This window comes from Sphaerodactylus townsendi, linkage group LG03 (genome assembly GCF_021028975.2).
Source record: "Sphaerodactylus townsendi isolate TG3544 linkage group LG03, MPM_Stown_v2.3, whole genome shotgun sequence".
NCBI lineage: Eukaryota > Metazoa > Chordata > Lepidosauria > Squamata > Sphaerodactylidae > Sphaerodactylus > Sphaerodactylus townsendi.
In genome coordinates, this window is record NC_059427.1 from 22,785,746 (window position 1) to 22,807,207 (window position 21,462).

Sequence of the window (21,462 nt, forward strand, 5' to 3'; positions counted from 1 at the left end):
TCATGCCCTTATATAAAGAAGCAGTGAGATGCGACCGCGCCGGAGTAACTGTGTCCAGTTCTGAAGGTCAGCCGCGATCCTCAAAAAAAAGTGATATTATTGGAGGAGATAGGAAAAGTGCAGAGAAGGGCAAACAAAGGATGATTGAGGGACTGGAGCACACCTTCCCTATGAGGAGAGAGGCTGCAGCGTTTGGGACTCTTGCTGGATTTGGTGAGGAGGCTGAGGGGGGATAATGATTGAAGTCTACAAGAAAATTATGCATGGGGTAGAAAAATGTTGACAGAGAGAAATTTTTCTCTCTTTCTCACAATAATACTAGAACCAAGGGGCATTCATTGGAAAATGCTGGGGAAAAATTAGGACTAATTAAAGGGAAAACACTTCTTCTACCCTTAGCACGTGTGATTGGTGTTTGGAATATATGCTGCGTCCACAGGAGGTGAAAGGTGATGGCCACTAGCACCTGGATAGCTTTAAAAGGGGCTTGGACAGATTTATGCGGAGGAGAAATCCCGATTTATGGCTACCAATCTTGATCCCTCTTTGATCTGAGATTGCAAATGCCTTAACAGACCAGGGTGATCAGGAGCAACAGCCTAGGCCTTATGAAGGCCATTGCGTTCACATCCTACATGTGAGCTCCCAAAGGCACCTGGTGGGCCACTGCGAGTAGCAGAGAGCTGGACTAGATGGACTTTGGTCTGATCCAGCTGGCTTGTTCTTATGTTCTTATGTTCTTATGTTCAATATCACTTCACCAATAATCCCTTCACCTTAGTCACCAACAACGCTCCCGTAGTTTCCATAGAATGGATAAAAAAATCCCAGCATCTGTATTTTACAATGGTATATCTCCCTGTAGTTGGGGGTAATGTTCCAGTAGTATTTTCTCCTGACGTTTCGCCTGCACTTGCTTTACTTCCACCAGATCCTCTGAAGATGCCAGCCACAGATGCAGCTGAAACGCCAGGAGAAAATACTACTGGAACATGGCCATACAACCTGGAAAACCCACAACATCCGGGTGCAAATTTGATTTCCACGAGTCACAGAATCCTGTTTTGCTTGGTGCAGAATTTGGGTAACCATGCTGCAAAACTTGAATTTTTCAGGTGGGTAGATGATACTGCAGTGTCACATAGTGTTCCTGAGTGCACTGTAATCAATTACAACTGTACAAAAGTGAGAGCCTAAGCAAAGCACTCGGGTGGATTGTGCAATTTCCCCTCTTAAAAACATTTCTTTGAACTGTTTCAATTATAATACAGAAAATGGTACGTCGTGCTTAACTATAGATTGTCAGACTATTCTAAAACAGCCCCACAACCTGGAAACCCAAAACAGCCAGTATTCTTTTCAAAAATCCATTTACTTAGCTAATAAACAATATTCAGGAATCCTAAGTGGTATCTCTCTTCTACCTGTCATTTTTTCCCCCATTTCTAATTTGTTCCATGCTTCCCCTTCCTGTTCTTGTTTAGACAAGACATGTGATGCTTGCCATTATTTTCCAACAGTCAATCTTGCAGCTGTTATTAAATTCAGAATTATCTCTCATATACACACTGTAACTGCTTCTTCCTCACAATTCAGCTGGCAGACTCCTGGATCCTTGGGTATTCTATAATTCATCCATCTCCTCAATTGAATTTAATAGCATTTTCCAAAAGACCATTACTCTTGTGCAGTGGTACCAGATTTTGTTACAATCGCCCCGCCTTACATTATTACAATACCAGTATTTCCCATTATTAGCTTTTTGAGATCTTATATACCTGCTTTTTGTGGCAGGGACACGGTCAGATCTTTCCCTGATGCCACAGCTGTAACCAAGCATATCACTTGACCCTATTCAACCTCGCTCGAAAACTACACAAAGAGCAGAGGTCTAATTAAAAACCTGGCTGCTACATCCTAAAAGATGAGTTTCTCAAAATAAAAACGCATCCTTTCCTCCGTACTAGTTATTCTTGCTAATAGCAAATACACTACCGAACAAGACTGTGGGCTGAAAACACAGTGGTCCTTTCCACACAGCAGAAACAAAACGTCCTGCGGATGTTTTTTAAAAGGTCCGTTTTGGCTTTTTGTATTTGCTCTGGGCAGAGAACACAAAGCGTTTCCAGCCAAAACTGTTCTTTCTTCCCCGCTTGCTGGGAATTTCAAAGTTGCACCTGCCAATTTGTGTGCTGCTGCAGAGATTCTCCTGCCTCTGCCATTTGGTGATGGTTTTCCATGGAGGTTTCCTCTGCTTGCAGCTCACCTGTGCATGATTTTGCTGTAAAAAGTACATGAACAAAGTCTGTTTTGCCTAGCAATCCCACAGACGCCGTTTTCTGTTGGTAGGTATACATGGAGTTTAGCAGATACCAATAAAGACCCAGATACTAACAAGCTGCTTTACTAGTTAAAAGAGTAGGGCAGTGATGGCGAACCTTTTCAAGACCAAGTGCCCAAATTGCAACCCAAAACCCACTTATTTATTGCAAAGTGCCAACACAGCAATTTAACCTGAATACTGAGGTTGGCTACAAGGCGTGCATTACTCGGGAGTAAGCTTGGTGGTAGTCGGTGGCTTTGCTTTGAAGCAACCGTGCAACTCTTCCAACAGGTGAATCATGACCCTAGAAGGGTTTACTCAGAAGCAAGGCCCATTGCCAGCAACAGAGCTTACTCCCAGGTAAAGGATCACGCTTTAGTTCTTCGCATGAAAATCAGTGGGGTTTAACAGTGCTTAACAAGGTTACCTACACTGCTTCCCCAAAATTAGGTCTTAGGTTTAATGCTAATAATTGAGCCCAGCAGCCCAGGCCAGCCTAGATGTGGGGGGGGGGGGCGACTCTGTTTGTGTGTGCCCACAGAAAGGGCTCTGAGTGCCACCTCTGGCACCCGTGCCATAGGTTCGCCATTACTGGAGTAGGGTAACATGGAAATCAAACAACAAATACTATGCTGTGCTGTTACATATTTTCAGTGGTCTTGCACATGGCTATCTGAGTGGTCATCAACAGCAACTTACTGGGACAAAGAAAACAGGTTAACTTTATAACTTCTGGTATACGTGCTCACAGACATGTAAGCAATGGCTATTCAAGCTGGTCAATAGCTAATCAATAGGTCAGCTCATTAGAATGTGACCTCAACATCCTGTTTACACACAATCGTATAGTTAACACTTTCATGGCTGGTTGTGACAGACACTTGCAAATACCAACATTTTTTTCCTTTTTTTGTTTTGAGGGGGATGTCTGTGAAGCTATGATGGCACAAATATGCGCATATTGCAGCTTCTCCAGTTGTAAGGGTGTTGTGGATTTTCCGGGTTGTACGGCTGCATTCCGGTAACATTTTCTCCTGACGTTTTGCCTGCATCTGTGGTTGACATCTTCAGAGGATCTGATGGTAGTAAAGCAAGTGGAGTATATATCCCTGTGGAATGTCCAGGGTGGGAGAAAGAACCATTTGCATTGGTTAAAGGTGTCAAGGGTGCAATTTGCAAGTGTAATTTGCATGTGTTAAGTGGAATCCACCCATTTTAGCATATGTTTGTAACACTGAAGTTGCATAATCAATTAGTGAGGGCATTTGCATAGCAGTTGCCTGGCATTTTAACCCATTTAATTGCTTCCTGCAGAGACATCCTGTGTCTGGGTGGTGTTCACTAACCATTGTCTTGATTCTAGTGTTTTTCAGTATTGGTAGCCAATTTTTGTTCATTTTCATAGTTTCTTCCTTTCCGTTGAAATTGTCCATGTGCTTGTGGATTTCAATGGCTTCTCTGTGTAGTTTGATATAGTGGCTGTCAAAGTGGTCCAGAATTTTTGTGTTTTCAAATAATATTCTGTGTCCAGTTTGGTTTATCACGAGTTCTGCTATTGCTGATTTTTCTGCCTGAATTAGTCTGCAATGCCTTTTATGTTCTTTCATTTGTGTCTGGGCGCTTCGTTTCATGGTCACTATGTAGACGTGTCCACAGTTGCAAGGTACTCAGAAGACTCCTGCAGAAGTTAGAGGATCCCTCTTATCCTGTGCTGAACGTAGCATTTGTTGAATTTTCTTGGTGGGTCTGAAGATTGTTTGGAGGTTATGTTTCTTCATCAGTTTCCCTGTTTGATCAGTGATGCCCTTGATGCATGGTAAGAACATCTTCCCTCTGGATGGCTGTTTATCTTCATTCCTGTGGTCTGTTCTTGGTCTTGCAGCTCTTCTGATGTCTGTAGTACAGTAACCATTAGCCTGTAGAACCCAGTTTAGCTGATTCCATTTGTCTTGAAGGAGGTGGGGTTCACAGATTCTTTTTGCACAATCTACCAGCATTTTTATTGTGCTCCTTTTCTGTCCTGGGTGATGATTGGAGTTTTTATGTAGATATCTATCAGTGTGTGTAGGTTTTCTGTAGACTATGTGGCCCAATTGTTGGTTGAGTTTGCAGGTGACTAAGACATCTAGAAATGGTAGAAATGGTTCTCTAATTGTGTCTGTGTAGCTTCACAGACAGCACCCTCAAAACAACAAAAAAGGAAATGTGACACGTGTGTGGGATCGCCAGGCAAAATAAACTTTCTTCATCTACTTTTTTACAGTGAACTAGCAAATGGATAAGCTGTTGTTATTTTGAACCAAAAGATCAATCTCTCAATCTCTCAATATGTGCACTTTAGGGAAGCAGGAAGGAGCTGGCAGCATGGAATGGGGTGAGGGGTGAGGGGGAAGGCTCCAGGACACCTGGCAACTGAGGCTGTGCTGTACTGTGACTGTGTTGGTGGAGAAGAGACAGAGCACAGACATGAGACTGAGATAAGGGGGGGTTCTTCATCCCCTACTATAAATATTGATCAGAGCACGTAGGGAAGCAGGAAGGAGCTGACAGCAGGAAGGTGGAGTGAGGGGGAAGGCATGCAAAGTGCTGTGAGGGAGTAAGAAGGCTGGCCATTGGCAGAGAAAAACTGTCCAGGGCAAAGCTGTGCCCACTGGCAAATCTGTCCTGCTCTGACAGTGAAGCAAGGTTTAAATCAAGCTATAAGTGGTTTCGCTTGCTGCGAAGAGAGTAGAAAGTGAAAGCAGGGCTCCAAAAAATACATCCATACAAGAAATCTTGCTGTGAGGAACACTGGCCTCCACTAAGCAGCAAAGACCTTGTGTATAATCGGCCTATTTGTACTTTGTGACAGCAGCCCAGCATGTTACTACTATTATTTTTAGGGAGCCATCAACTGTACAAAGGATCTCTTTTTTTGTATGTATGTATACAGAATAGCATCTGAATTACAAGCCAGTTTGCAAGATGGAAGTTTTTCCTACTGATATGTCAACAATTTTGCTGACAGGGAAAGTGTTCACACGTTAGTATTAATTGTTACCAGAAAAGGGAGGTAAAGAAAGCAGCGTGTCCATCTTTTGTTTTCTTATAGCCTGAGGATTGTTTTAAACATTTTAGGCAACTGAGTGTTATGTTTATGCATCTGACTTGTTTTTATGGCTTGCTTATGGTTGATAATTCTGATGCTGTTTTTATGATTTTACTGCATCATTGTTCCTTTGTGAATTGCCTTGGACAGCTCTCTGGAGCAATAGCATATATATTTTATAAGTAAACAAATACATAATAATAACAACAGCAGCAGCAGCAGCAGCAGTATCAATACAGTGTTTACATGACCAACATATCCAGGAACTTCTTACAAAATCAGCTATATATAATATTCAATATAACTGGAGACCTCCGGAGATGATCATTGCTAAAAATTACATGGCAGCAGAGAATATCCTGTAGTAATCAAGATAAAAAGGCATAGCCTGAAAGTACCCACTATATGGCTATTGTGCTTTATAAAATTAGGAGAACTGCCAGAAACAGTTGTGGAGAACAGGCAACTAATGCTCTTCCTGTTGTGTTTAAAAATCTAATGTCTGTGATTTTAACATTTATATAATTTCATTTGGTTTACTGCCTGGCATAATTTCTAAATTGCTTTAATTGATCGATCGATTGATTTATCGACTGATTTAGAAAATGTTTTGTGCCACTTCTCCAATGAGCTGCTCAAGGCAGCTCATAATGAAGACAATAAAACAAAGCCATTATGAACAAAGCTAATGTCACTAACGCCAGTGTCAATAAAACAGCCAGGGTGTAACAACATAAACTACACACTTAGCAACCCAAAACGTTGAAGATAAAATGATCCCCAGGCAAGAAACAGAATATGAAAAGTTTAAGAGATAAAACCTTGTCAAACCCATTCTTTGATGTTGGGTTATCAAGCTGGGAGGGGGACATGTTCAGAGTTGCGTTCGCTTTTGCACGTGCTCTGCTAACGGTCCGGCCTTGAGAGTCTGCTGCTGGGACGGGTTTCATGTCTGGATTCTGTTATGCTATGTTCCTCCCATTGGGCAAAGTGGGCAGTTGCTCAGGGCGCCCCCTTGTGGGGGGTGCAAAAACTGCAGGGTTGTTTGGGATTTTTTTGTATTTTCAGTGTTTTTCCATTTTTGGCCTGCAGAGGGCACAGTTTTTAGGTAAGCAGCACCAAAATTTCAGAGATTTTTCGGAAGACTCTCCTGATGATATCACCCGGACAAGAGTTATGGACTCCCAAAAGGATTGCCCTCATCCCCCCCATTGTTTCCAATGGGAGCTAATAGGCAGGAATGGGGGCTACACCTTTTGAGGGGAGTCCATAACTTTGGACCCCTGAACCAAACTTCCACCAAACCCAGAAGTATCAGTCAGCAGGGTCTCACAAAGATACTCTGAAATTTTGGCATGCCTATATCATAACCTAATTGCTGCACCCTGACAGCAGGCAATCCTCAAATTTCCCCAGGAATTTTTCCTTTTTTAAATCCACCCCTTCCTGACAATGTGCTTGTTTCTTTCTTTTCTTTCTTTTATCCCTCTCAATGCCTAATAAAGCGTTACATTGGTATTATTATTATTTAGATCCACCCCCTTCGGCATGGATTTAAAGGGAGAGTATCTGAGTGTCCCCAGTTTAAACATTGAAAGGGATGCTGTTTCAGGGTGGGGGAGAATCCACCCCAAAACAGCATCACTTTCAATGTTGTTTAAACTGGGGACCCCAGATTCTCCCTTCAAGGTGGATTTAAAAGGAGAATTTGGGCTCCCTAGTTTAAACACCATTGAAAATAATGCTGTTTGGGGGTGGATTCCAGCATCACTTGTTTAAACTAGGGAGCCCAGATTCTCCTTGTAAATCCACCTTAAATGGAGAATCTGGGGTCCCCAGTTTAAATCACATTGAAAGTGATGCTGTTTCCCCCGATTGGGGGGACTGGATACAACACCATAAAATGTTTTCTTAGCAGTAATAAAGCATTTTGAAAATGTTTTCAAAAATTATTTCTGCTGTGTGGCATGGCCCATTGCTGTGTTCAGATTTGTGAGTTGGGGCATGTTCTATAATGTGATGGTGACTCTGAAACGACCTGGTGGAGAAAAATAATTGTTTGGTCACGGTGGGAGAGGGTGGCCGCCCATTGGGGGAGGGCATCAAATTAAGGTTTTGCCCAGGGCTCCAGCTTGCCTAGGTACGCCACTGCTCTGGTGCCTGGATCACCAGTGGGAATAAACAGGCAGAAGATGTGTGTCAATCCAGCATGCCGATGTCACTTCTGTTTCTATCACCTAATGTTACCAACCTCAAACTGGGACCTGGCATTCTCTCAAATGCCCACGGGCTCTAAAGGTCAGGGACCCCTGCCCTATTGAAGACCATGGGCTCAGTAAGATGTAACTTTGCTTAGAACAGGACTCTATCAATTGAACAAATGGGCAGTCTACAATGCAATCCTAGTTGGACTATTCAGAATCCTACTAAAGTATATTCAGTGGAGCTTACGCCCAGGAAAGTGTTCTTAGGATGGCACTGCCAGACACTGTTATTTTAGCTTTGTTTTTGTTGCACTTGTTTGTTTTTCACTGAACACTATTTAGTTTTACCATAGGAAGCCAACGAGAATTGTGCAAAAGTGGCACAAAAATATTTTAGAAAACAGTAAGGTATCATTTGGATAGAGCCGCAATAAAGGATAGCGGAGAGAATGTGGGCGTGGGGAGAAATGCAGACATTCAGTTAATGTTTGATTTGATGATAAATGATGTTCATCTGTTACAATCGGGAAGAAGCCGGGCTTGTGGGGCAGGGGGAGGGAATGTGCTACAAACTCTCTTTGAAAGATAACCTGCGTGCACCTGAAAGGCCTGGATGGTGACAGAGGTCAGCACTTTTGTGCAGCAGCAGCAGCAACAATCACCTGTTTTTCTTTCTCTGCACCACCTGGATAGAATGCGCTTCTGCTGCTAGGAATAATGGGATTCAAAGACAGAGAAAAGGGTCTGAGGTTACAGAGAGCAAAGGTGGGCAGTCAGGAAAGGATCCTTCTTGGTAACACTAGGAGGGGGACGGTTAAAGAAGTCCACTAGAACGCAATGGAAGATGGTTTGTCCAATGGCAGATCCCATCTGGATGTGGTGGGGTTGATATATTAGGCCTCAAAATAAAAAGGAGAAAGGGAATAGTAAAAAGTTGGGGAAACTCAGTAGGGAAGCAACCAGCTGTGGCAATGGATCACAGTCAGGAACAGTGTAGATTGATGGAACCCACCAAACCAGGAAGCTCTTTGGGGCGCAATTTTAATATTTCTCTTTGTGTGTGAAGCAGTGGCGTTGGGGGGGGGGGAGGATGGTGCCTGGGGCAAAATGCAAAGAGCAGCTGGCTGAAAAAGCAGTCTGGCTGGGCGGCTGCCCAGCCCTTGCAGCCCAGTCCCACCAGGCTGTTCCAGGGCACAGGCCCTGACTAGTGGGCAGGGGCGGGCAGGGGCGCCAAGCAGCGGCCTCCACCAGGCCTGGCGAGGCAAGTGGGAGGGGTGTGGGGGTGATTTTCTACCTCCCATGTGACCCCAATGGCGCGCCCCCAGGGCGCGGTCCCCCCCCCTCCCAGCCCTGTGTAGCTACATGACTGGTATGAAGTGCCGTCAAATCACAGTTGACTTAAGGTGACCCCCATAGGATTTTCAAAGCAAATGATTAAGAGGAGCTGGTTTACCATTACCTTCCTCTAAAAAGTCTTCCTTGGTGGTCTCCCATGCAAGTACTGACCCTGCGTACCTTCCAAGATCTGAGAACAAGCTATACTATGTCTCTAATATTTCTCTTAGAGAAATGGAATAGCTAAAGGCAGTCTTTGACTCTGGCCACGGACAGATGCTTAATTTGACAGGACAATATGCACTATAATAAATGAAGATGGTAAAAGTCACCTGGGCTGCATGTTTCACCCTCTCCTCTGCCAGTGAATGGACAGCTGTGCCCAGCAGGGGGAAAGCTTGGCTGGCTGCCAAAGCTGTCATTATGCCATTATCCATTTTGGCATCCCATTGTGCTAAATCAAAGGCATGCATGTCTGTGAAATTATCAGTGGAAGGGCTGCAAAACTGGGCACATAGGCAAGAAGTGAGAAGGTAGTTATGAGCAAAATGGCTCTGAATTGCACAACAGCTTCTCCCCCCCACCCCCTTTCTAAATAATTCAGTTAAAATGAGCTGCCCTTTTTCTACGATGCCATACTCTGGAAACAGAGGTGCTATATTCACAGCAGCCATGGACTAGGACATTACCTATCTGACACCCTGGGAAGTCTAATAGAGCAGCCCCATTTCCTGCTGCCTCCCAATCCACCAATAAAATATAATCCGTACAATTTTATCTCGGTGGTTTATAATGACAGCTGCAGGCTTTAAAATGTGAGTCATCTGGAGTAAGATTTACTCGTCTTGGACCAGATGCAGGCATTTGAATTTCGAAAGGAACAGATTTTAACTGATACCTTTCCAAATCTCTGCTGTGGTTATTTTAGATGGTGGAGAAAATAATTAACTATCACTGTGATCCCAGTCAAACTGCAGTGTTTATTAGCAGTCAGTTATGCACAGATGACTCCACACAGAAGGAGGAAGCAATATGGGGAAAGTGGGTGATTCGTTTTTAATCATACCTACAACATTCTGCTGCAGTGGGACTCATGATTACAGTAAATGCCAAGTGTTCTTTTCCAGACTGGATGACGAAGTTTTCAGGGAAGTTGAGAGAAATCTGGGAGCTTTGCTCAGGAAAATTACAGAATTTTCGGCTCATTCCACACATGCAGAATAATGCACTTTCAAACTGCTTTCAGTGCTCTTTGAAGCTGTGCGGAATGGCAAAATCCACTTGCAAACAGTTGTGAAAGTGGTTTGAAAACGCATTATTTTGCGTGTGCGGAAGGGGCCAAAGATGGGCATAAGAGTGCGTGGGAAGGAGTCAAGGGTCGTTTCCCCACTTACCTGGGTGAGTGGTTGCTGCGCGCTACTCCCAGTGCGCGTCATTTCTGTTGCTTGGCGCCCTTGAGGCTTCCCCCCGCGACCAGCCTTGAAGGGGTCATCAAAAGCGCGCCGTTTCAAAGAGAAGCCAGGAATATTACATGCTGAGGGCCACGACAAGCGGCAGCGTCGAAGACCCAGCTAGCGTTGTAAGCCACCCCTGTATTAAGGAGGTGCGAGGGGGGACCCGAGGCTACTTAGAGAGAGTAAAGCGCGCAGCAGCAGGTAAGTGGGGAAAGCGGCTCAAAGGTAATCCCCGTAATGTCACAGTACATGGCCAAACTTTATTTACTATTTAAACAATACCTTTAAAACTATTCAAAGTGCTTTAAAGGATTTCAGAGTAAATCAGCAATGAACTGCAAGCACACAACTTCACAACGGGACCCAATGATCATTTAACACCACCCACCATCCTACCACTGTACCTGGTACGATGTGTTTTCAAGAACCCATTCATCCACCAAGGTCAGCTTTACTTACTCTGACTGACAGTGACTTCCCAGGGTCTAAAGTAGAGACCCTGGATACTACCTACCCAACCTACTACCTGGGGACAGTCTCTTCACTTCTCTGCAAAGGCACTGAGCCATGACACCTCCTCTGCTGCCTGATGGAAAACCCCAACTATACTTATAGAAGTAACTACCCGGAATCATAGCCTTCTCTTCCTCATTTTTCCTCCCCTTTTTTAGCTGAAATGGGGGATTAAGGTTGAGAGGTGCAGAGATTCATGCAAAGATGACACAATGAACTCAGCATGGATCTGAATCCAGGCATGCAAGGTCCATTTCCTTCTGTCTGCACTTCAGCACTGCCTATGATACAGCCCCTGGATGATGGGTGTGTGTGTGTGTGTGTGTGTGTGTGTGTGTGTGTGTGTGTGTGTGTGTGTGCGCGCGCGCACCAGGCGCCTTGAAAGAAAAATGGCCTTATGCAACAACCAAAAGATGGCGGCAATCAGGTGCTGTCAGAATCAGGCTAATCTGTTTTCACTGAGGAATTTCATGCATACTTTATTATGTACAAAATAAGCCAATCTTCGTCTCCTGGAGCTCTAACTTCAAAGACCATTACTGAATAAGGCATGAAATTTTTGGAGCTCTGCCTCATTATAGCTGGCATTGTTTACTCTTGTTGAATGAGGAAAATGTTCCTATGGAACCCTGCAGTTCAAAAAAAAAATCTGCATTTCACATAACCTTATGTAGCTAACTTTGCCAACAATAGCTGGCAAATATATGGCAAGCCGGTTTTAAAAAATAAATGCATACGTGTGTGCGTTCGCACACATGGATGCAGATTTTGTCTTTTAAAATGCAATGACACAACTTCAAGATAAGGTTTACAAAAAAAGTATGGGTGTGTGTGGACTACCAGTGTAGTGTAGTGTAGTGTAGTGTAGTGTAGTGTAGTGTAGTGTAGTGTAGTGTAGTGTAGTGTAGTGTAGTGTAGTGTAGTGTAGTGTAGTGTAGTGGTCAGAGTGCAGACTGGGATCTAAGCAGTGGTGGGATCCAAAAATTTTAGTAACAGGTTCCCATGGTGGTGGGATCCAAACAGTGGCGTAGCGCCAACGGGGCTGGGCGAGGCACGATGGGGGCGTGGCCAGGCATTCCGGGGGCAGGGCATTCCTGGGCTGTGCTGTGGCAAGGACACAGCCGCTGTGCTGGTTCTTGGGTGGGAAACGAATGCATGCAAGCACAGGCTGCTTCAAGTTCTGTGCACTACTGCTGAGAGGAGGGGCGTAACTAAGGCAAAAATCACGTGGCAAAATCACCAATTAGTCACCCCCTCTCGGCACACACAAATAATTAGTAACCTACTCTCGGAAACCTGTGAGAACCTGCTGGATCCCACCTCTGGATCTAAGAAACTCTCATTCGAATTTCCACCCTGCTGGGGAAGTGTGCTGGGTGGCTTTGGACCAGTTACACTCTTCCACATTAACCTACTTCATCAGGTTGTGGTTGTGAGGATAAAAGAGAGAGCGGGATGACATTGTAAAACTGATTTGGGGGCCACACTGAGGATAAAAGCAGCCTATAAGTATCTAGTGGCCCCATCCAAAGGCATGGGGCATGCTGGGAGATTTTCCTTCCCCAGGGCACTTGCCCTGATGGAGGGGAAGATCCACCGGCAGGTGGTCACTGCAGCCTTCCACAATGATGGGCCGTGGTGCTGAATGTTGTGCCAGTATCCCTGCGCCCCTGCCACTGGCACAGTCTGACTGGGGGTATAGCTGGGGGAGGAGCCAATGCTAGTCAGCTTCCATCAGGCCATTGTCCCCATTGGGCCGGCAGCAGGAACTTTGGACTCATGCTACCTTTTTGGTGGAATAAGTCCATTAAACCCAATAGGGGCTTTCTGGCGGCTGGGAGACATCTTTCTGTTTATAGCCTCCCCACACCACCAGTAAGCCTGATTGGGACCAGCCAGCCAGCATGACCACAGCACCATGTCTGGGGGCCCTGCCTTTTGCATTGGGCTGCGAATAAAACAAACACGGATTCCTTCCCCATCCCAGCCACAAATCTCCTGGGCAAATCATTTCCTTTCCCATCACTTGTACTATCTGTAAACATGGGAGTGAGGTAAACACTGGAATAAGTCTAGCATGAGGGGATAAACCAAGTAAAGAAGGAAATGGCTTGTCTTTTATACACTTGGGACTCGGGGAAGGGGTAAACCCAACCGGTGAAAGCCTTTGACGATACATATGGCACCCAAGTTTTTCTGGTTCATTTCCCAACCTAATTTAAATACATACTTCCGTGCTTCTGGGAAGAAAGCCATGATCAGGATCTGACAAAAAAGTGTGCTTCCTGGGATGACTTTGTGTGACCTGGTTCCCAGCCTCCAGATGAGGCCTGGAGGTCTTCCAGAGTTAAAACTGATCTCCAGACTACAGAGATCAGTCCTCTGGAGGAAATGGCTGGTTTGGAGGGTGGACTCTATGGCATTGCTGAGGTCCCTCCCCTGCTCAAACCACACTCTCCCTAGAGCATAGGTGTCAAACTTGCAGCCCTCCAGATGTTATGGACTACAGTTCCTATCATCCCCTGCCATAACATCTGGAGGGCCACAAGTTTGACATCTATGCCCTAGAGCAGCCATTCTCAACCAGGGTTCTGTGGTACCCTGGGGTGCTGTGAGCATGTCCCAGGGGTACCGCGGCAACATTACCGCCCCCCCTCATTTTTGTGGTGTCTCCCACCAGTGCCAGCAAGGACATGGAGCTGGCCCATGGGGCAGGGCCTGCCACAAGGTCAGCAGCCACCACCTCCCCCAGTGCTTCCCTTCACCCTGGGAGGGGAAGGTGGGGGTGTGGCGGCAGGGGTACCGTGAGATATGAAGAGTGAGGTCAAGGGCACCCTGACCTCGAAAAGGTTGAGAAACACTGCCCTAGAGTGTACCCCCAAATTTCCAGAAATTTCCAAACCCAGTCTTAGCAACCCTATCCTACCCTCAGATGGTAACAGAATTATTCAACAACTTACTGGTTTTAGCAAGGTTGCCGAAACCATCCAACATGGATTTCAGAGTTTCTTCAGATTTATCTAAGAATGACTGCAACTGAGGGGAAAAAAGTTAATCAGAGAGCTGAGAGACTGATAACGTACTTATTTCCATTAGCATTTTCAATATACTGTAACAGCTAAATCGAAAAGCATCAAAACAAACGGTTCAATTATATTTTATCATTTGGATGGCAAGAAGGCCACTATTCTTGTTAACTAGAAAATGAAGGAGGGAGGGGAATCCAGGGAACTATCTCCTATTCCTATTTTCAACTTATAATTGGTATTTACTTACCTTTTGAAGATTCTCCTTGGTGTTCACAATTAAGCTGTTTAAAACCTCACTAAAAGGGAAATATATAGAAAACATTGAATTTGTATGCAAAAACTCAGGATGCAAATGAGATAAAAGTAGTATAGCCTCATGAGAAGGCAAACGTTACTGTTGGATGATATACATTATTAGCAGAGTTTAGCAGACACCAATATAGATCCTAGCGAGTTGCATTCTGTAATGGTTTACTAGCTAAATGGGTAGGGTAACATGGAGATAAAACAATAAATGCTGTACTTTTACATATTTACACTTGTCTCAGCACATGGCAAGAACTGACTGAGAGAACAAAGAAAGCAAGTTAACGTTGTAACTTCAGGTAGACATGCTCACAAATATGTAAGCAATGGCAATCAAACCGGTCAACAACTAATCAATAGGTCAGCTAAACCTATTGCGACTTCAACATTCTGTTTACACATAGACAATTTACATTTTCATGATTGGCTGTGACAGACACTTGCAAATCCCAACAATTAAAAGGTCTTAATTGCCTAATAAAAATGTTTATCTCCAGGCAACTTTATACTCCAAATATATTCCATCAGCAGGAATCCCCAGTAGGCTGGTCTATCTGAAATGTTGATAAACCAAATATGCTAGTAATTGCAGAAATGAATATTTCACCAAGCTATTTTTAATTGACGAAGATGATTTAAAAGCCTATGGTAACCTTTTTATTAAAATAAAATATGGAAAACCTAATAGAAAAGAAACTGAACATCCGAAGGCAAGGATGACATCAGGACTTACCTGCAAACTAGAGTGAAGGAATCATGAAAGGAATTCAAAGGAAGAGGATTCTGGGGGAAACAGCTGAAAGGTATTCATAGAATGGGCATAGTGCTAGGGGCAGGTGTAAGGTATCGAACTTGAGGGCTTTCCCTGGATGGATGAGAATGCTTGGTGAAACTTCAATCACCACATTTAAAAATGAAAAATGAGCAAGCCACTAAAGCTAAAGTTACATGTGTACTGAGATATCGAAAACACATTAAAACTGGAGCCAATGCATATTTGTATGCCTCTGTGTTACAGGAAGATATAGCATGACTTTCTGACTGCAATGCCTATAACTTTGTTCACCAAGTCCTTCATTCATAAAAATGACTTCACAGTTTATGCATGAAGTGGCATGAGCCCTGGGATGCAAGTGATGGTTCTGCGTCACTTGTTACTAATAAACTCCAATAACAAGAATCACTGAGGGCTAAATTATGTGTGCCGCGGGAGACAGATGACTGGTTTTTAATTTTTTCTGTAAAGAATCCATTAAGGGCAATGTTTTGTTATGGGGCTACTATAGGGTGTGTGTACATGTGGATGGGTGTGTGGGTGTTAAGATCAGGCAAAATCAGGTTTTCAACAGCTGCTTTAAGGTGAACATAAAAATGCTCAGAGATGTTATTGATCTCCTGAATTCTGATTTATTTGGCTCCCTATACAATGTGGTTAAAGCAAAGGAGAAGTCTGATTTCACTTCAGATTGTATAGGCACAGAGGAATGCAGAAGAGAATGTCCCATTTACTATTTCAGCTTGTAATAATACAACACACATGGACCTATCAGGAGGCATGTTTATAATCATAGAATCATAGAGTTGGAAAGGGCTATATAGGCCATCTAGTCAACCCCCTGCTCAATGCAGGTTCACCCTAGCATCCCTGACGAGTGTTTGCCCTGCTGTCGTTTAAAGACTACCAGTGACCATGTTTAAAAGAAGATTATTGGCAGAAAGTTTTAATTTCTGGAACAGTTTTTAATGTTATTTATATGTGGGCCCCTTCCGCACATGCAGAATAATGAACTTTCAATCCACTTCCAATGCACTTTGCAGCTGGATTTCACTGTGCAAAATAGCAAAATCCACTTGCAAACCATTGTGAAAGTGGATTGAAAGTGGATTATTCTGCATGTGCGGAAGGGGCCTTTGGGCATGAACCCCTGGATGCAAGAAATCACTGTAAGATAGTAAAACAACAAACTGTGATACAATTATGTGATGGAATTGTATTGTAGCTCTAGCAGCATCACACCTACATGTTAAAAGGGCCTTTGATAGCCAGATGGAGAAACTACAAAAGCCATAGAAACTCACCCAGGGCAGGAAGCTAGCCAAAAGGGAGCTTCAAAGACTTTGGGGGACCGCATGGCAGGGAGGGAAGTTTTCTTGGACAGTAAAGGACAAAGACCAGGTTCACTCTATCCTGGGCTAAGCTAAGAGGCTCTTGGCAGGAGGTCCCAACAGAACCGTAAGAGTGTAGCTGAGCAATCTCTGTAACTGCATTTATTTTTTATTTCATTGATTTCTGTTTTCAATAAATCCTTAAGAACTCAGCTGGCCTGGAGTCATTGGAGGGGAAAGAACCCGGGGTTGTGGTGAGATAAGCATGGCTCTCCCAAGGTTGATCTCAGCCTCAATCATCATAAATTACTATTGCATATTGCTGGGAGCATATTGTCAAGGGGAGGCAATGAGGAACAGACAGCAATTGGAAGCAGGCTGGGTCCTAGATGGAGAAGGGGGGAAATGAGGAAGGTGCAGAACCTCAGAAAGAGGATGAGGATGGGAAGGCTAGAAGTATCACCATGAACCCAATCCAGATACCTTTTAGACTCCATCATAGGTAGTGAAAAACAAGGACTCTTGGATTGTCTTCCGTCATTGCATAAAATAAAAATGTAGCCTTGGGAAAACAGAGCCCATGGGAACTGTTCTTCACAGATGCAGATGGCATTTATACGGAATGATGCTTTGAGTGATAGGATTATGACAACCCAAAAAGAAACCACAGAGCAATTATTTTCAACTGTATTTAGAAACCAGATATTTCCTCTTCTATCTTGATTATGAAAGATCTCTGTTTTCCTTCTATCAATATCTGCTTCATCAGAAGCTTCTGAATGATAATGAAATAAGCAACTGTATTTGCCAGAACACATTCAGGAAATTTTGTCAAGAAGAACACAAGGTCTCTTTTTCAGATATTCTCATCCCACCCCCCACCCCCCTAAACAGAGTATACAGAGCTGGAATTATTCATTAGTCTACAGAAAAATTCATTGAAATCCTTCACACTCGGGGTTGAAGCTGTTGCCTTGCTCAGCAAAAACCTTCTGTGGGTTTTTTTTTAAAAGGATCATTATAATCCTTCTCTTTCTAATGAAGAATATATTGAAGAATGCCAAAGGGAGGGCTGCCCTGTCAAACAGAACACATTGCTCTGATTAAACACTTGCTCACAAAACACGATCAATAATAAAGGTGCAGATATTTTAAAGGCTCAGCAGTTTCCCCCTCAGTATATATTCATTATACTAGTAATATCCTATCATATATCTATTGAATAGTGATGGGATTCCCTCCCATGTGGATCCAAGAATCTGCCCTGGAATTCATCCAGAGCTCCCATGCATCATTCTAAAATACAGTGGAACCTCGGTTTTCATTGCCTTCGGTTTTCATCGGTTTCGGTTTTCATCGATTTTTTCAGTGAAAATTTTGTTTCGGTTTTCATCGATTTGCCTCGTTTTTCATCAATTTGCAGTAAGGTGCAGGGGTTTGTGGAGAAAAATCACCCGGACAAAGCTGTTGCAGGCCGTGTCTACAACTTGTTTAATGACAATGTCTTGCCCCATTTCAGACAAATCTTAAAGAGGCATCAGAAATAGACCTCTTTGGACAGCTTTCTGATGCGACATTGGTCCACTGGCTCTGAAGCTGACCGATAACCTTTTGTTATTGTTTGTTACTGTTTTCAGCATTAAACACTATGTTTATTCACCAAAAAATGTGGTTTTGGTATGTTTTTTGGAGTGCCTAGAACGGATTAATTGGATTTACATTGATTCCTATGAAAAAGTTTGCCTCGGTTTTCATCGGTTTCTGTTTTCATCGATTCTTTTCGGACGGATTACCAATGAAAACCGAGGTTCCACTGTATAAGCAGTCATAAGCAACATCACGCACACACACAAAAAAACAGCCAACAGTTTAGGTTGTTTAGCAACCCAAAATGCTGCACAAAAATATTTTAAAACTTCGGAACTGGGTGGGGCAGAAAAAGCCCCAGACGGCCAGTTGGGTGGCTTCGGAAGGATGGAGGAAATTAGATGAACTGGTCAGGCTGAGCAGGAGGGGAATAGCTGCACAATCAGGTGAGTGGCAAAGGGGAAAGTGGGCAATTGGGAGATGAGACATGTTGGAGAAAAGTGGCAGAACAAGAGGGTAGGAAATGAGGACCAGCAGGAGTCTTTGAGAATCTCCCTCTTCTTTTATTCTAAATATGAGCACTGGCGTTGCAATACCTTTGATCAGCCATAATGTGTTTCTTTGATTTTCTTTATCAAACAGTTTTCATGGGAAATTTGAGAAGAACAGAATCTCCTGGTAAACAGCAGGTGGAAAGTTAATGGATTTTCTACAACACTTTCAATATTTTCCACAGACTTGGGCAAATAATGCACTCTCTCTTCTCTCCCTGGAAAAGACAACTATTTACCCAGCTTCCTGCATGACCTACTCTACATCCAATTCCCTGTTCAGATGAGTGTTTTTCAGTGTGTGAACAGTGCTGGACAAGGACTGACAGCAACATGGGATTTAGTCACTCATTCCCTGCTCATAATTTTAGCACACATCTGCATGATTTTCTTTTGTAAGAAACTGGAAGCACAGAATCCAGTCCTCTCAAGCCAATTGTCCATGGTCTTGATTCTTAGACTGATCCCAGCTAGCCTGCATACCAGACTAGAACAACGGTTCATGAACAGTGTGATTAGCACAGGGGAAACACAGAGTTCCCTTCCTGCACAACTCTTCTGCCAGTGAAACAGCCAGAGACATAGAAAGACAGAAGGTACTGGAGACAGGCTATGGCTTAGAAATAGAGCATTTGCTTTGCGTGAAGAAGGTCCCAACTAACAATCCAGCAGTGGGTCATATTAAAGGCCTATCTGAGACCATGGAGAGCGGCTGCCAGTCAGAGTAGACAATACGGACCTATAAGGCAGTTTCATGGGTTTATATGTGAATGCAATTCCAGTTATAACATGTGGTCTTGTCTATAACCTAAATGGCTATAAGGAATAGAAACTTGTATATATGACACCAATGATTCATTACAGTTATTGCTCACAGCTCTGAACTCATAGCATATTGGGCTAGTCACAGTTTTCTCAGAACTCCCTCAGCCCCACCTACCTCACAAGGTGTCTGTTGTGGGGAGAGGAAGGGAAAGGGGTTTGTAAGCCCTTCTTCTTCTTCTTCTTCTTCTTCTTCTTCTTCTTCTTCTTCTTCTTCTTCTTCTTCTTCTTCTTCTTCTTCTTCTTCTTCTTCTTCTTCTTCTTCTTCTTCTTCTTCTTCTTCCTTCTTCTTCTTCTTCTTCTTCTTCTTCTTCTTCTTCTTCTTCTTCTTCTTCTTCTTCTTCTTCTTCTTCTTCTTCTTCTTCTTCTTCTTCTTCTTCTTCTTCTTCTTCTTCTTCTTCTTCTTCTTCTTCTTCTTCTTCTTCTTCTTCTCCTTCTCCTCCTCCTCCTCCTCCTTCTCCTTCTTCTCCTTCTCCTTCTCCTTCTCTTTCTCTTTCTCCTTCTCCTCTTCCTTCTCCTCCTCCTCCTTCTTCTCCTCCTCCTCCTCCTCCTCCTCCTCCTCCTCCTCCTCCTCCTTCTCCTCCTCCTCCTCCTCCTCCTCCTTCTCCTTCTCCTTCTCCTTCTCTTTCTCCTCCTCCTCCTACTCCTCCTTCTTCTCCTCCTTCTCCTCCTCCTCCTCCCTAGGCACCTGGCCTAATTTCCAGGAATGCTCAAGGTAGGGTTGGCAAACCTAGCTAGAGCCCAGCCATGTCCAGTTAAAAGGGTCCAGTAATGGGTTACATGAAAGACCTCTCTCTAAGACCCTCACAATCTTCCAATGATGGAAGATGCTTGGGTTGTAGCAGCCAAACGTTTTGAGGTTTGCTTAGGGTTGCCAACAGGCAGCCGGGGTGGGAGGAAGTATCCTGGCCATATATAAGAACTTATTTACCAGGTGGCTCCTGTTTCTGAATGGGTGTTTCCTGCAGGTACAAAGGTGATGTTTTCAGGGTTCTTCTGAAATATTTCCTAGGGAAGCTCCGGCTAGCTATTGGCCTGTTTCCACATGACTTTAAAAAGGTTGTGTTCAGGATTATAGCGAGAAGGTTTTCCATGGTTCAGCTAAATCTGCACTTTAGCCTTTCTTCATTTACACTAGTGTTTCCACTTTAAATTTATATGTAGTCTGGTATTAACTGCAGTTCAGTGGGTTTAATTGCTAGAGAGGAGCTTGGGAACTGCAAATTGCAGCAGAATTACCTCCTCAGGCTTCGATTCCTGAAAGAGCTGTGCTGTTGTTTTATCTTTAGTTAATATAGATGCAGCCCTTGTTCCTGCAGCCAGGTGCCAAATTTGTTGGGCTCTTTATCTTTTTCTCAGCATTTTGTCACTGCGAGTTCTCTTGTGCTTGCAAAGCTGGGCGGTCTTATGAATTATTCCTAAATATATAGCTGCAACTACCTTCCCGTAAATAGTATGTCTGTGTTTTTCCTCAGGTTCAGTGTCCTATGCGTTGTGCCCAGTTCTGCACTAGGAGAAAACAGACTCAAAACCAGCTTCTAGAGAAATATCAAAAGAACCGGGGGAGGGAACGGGTGGGTGGTTGCATGGGAGTGAAAACTTCAGGCGCCAAAATGTGTGTGGAAATTAGGGGATAAACTGAAGCAATGTTGGGGTCAGAACCAATGGAAAAATCCATAATGAAAAGTCTAGTCCTGCATTAGAGATTGCCAGTTTTTGATAAAACATTCTAGCATTATTGCATGATTACAGTTAGAAAAAGTCCCACTATATTTAGCGAGCCAACCAGCTGAGTTCTCAAAGATTTATTGTAAAACAGAAATAAAAGAAATAAAACATAAATGCAGTTACTCAGCTGAACACATTCCCTTTGGAAGGTCTTTGTCCCCATTCCAGGAACCCATGGCGCACAGATGCTTCTCTGACCACGTCTCAAGATGGAATCCAAAAATCTTTGTTTCCCCCCTCTCAGGAAAACTCTGTTTAGGCTACGAGGTAATTTAGGCCTTTGAAGTTGCATCCTGGCACCTTTGCATAGCCCTCCAGGAAATCAAAAGGCAAAGATGCTTTTCACAGTCATGTGTGATTTCCTTTTGCTATAGCGATAGCATCATTCCATGACATTCAGGCACCAAAATGTGTGT

The 21,462-nt window shown here is 43.7% G+C and overlaps 1 protein-coding gene and 1 long non-coding RNA gene across 2 annotated transcripts in view; one reads left to right on the plus strand and one right to left on the minus strand.

Annotated features, from left to right (window-relative positions):
- The window catches only part of IHO1 (interactor of HORMAD1 1), a 48,725-nt gene that overhangs the window by 7,132 nt on the left and 20,131 nt on the right, over positions 1-21,462 (minus strand). The window contains exons 4-5 of the mRNA XM_048487307.1: positions 14,194-14,242; positions 13,878-13,953 (exon numbers count right to left, since the gene is read on the minus strand). Coding sequence (XP_048343264.1) covers positions 13,878-13,953; positions 14,194-14,242 — 125 coding nt within the window. The remainder of the gene's footprint in view (positions 1-13,877; positions 13,954-14,193; positions 14,243-21,462) is intronic.
- On the plus strand, positions 1,950-21,296 carry LOC125429781. The gene is made up of 3 exons (XR_007244049.1): positions 1,950-1,960; positions 4,945-4,951; positions 21,100-21,296. It is a non-coding gene; the product is annotated as an uncharacterized LOC125429781 (long non-coding RNA).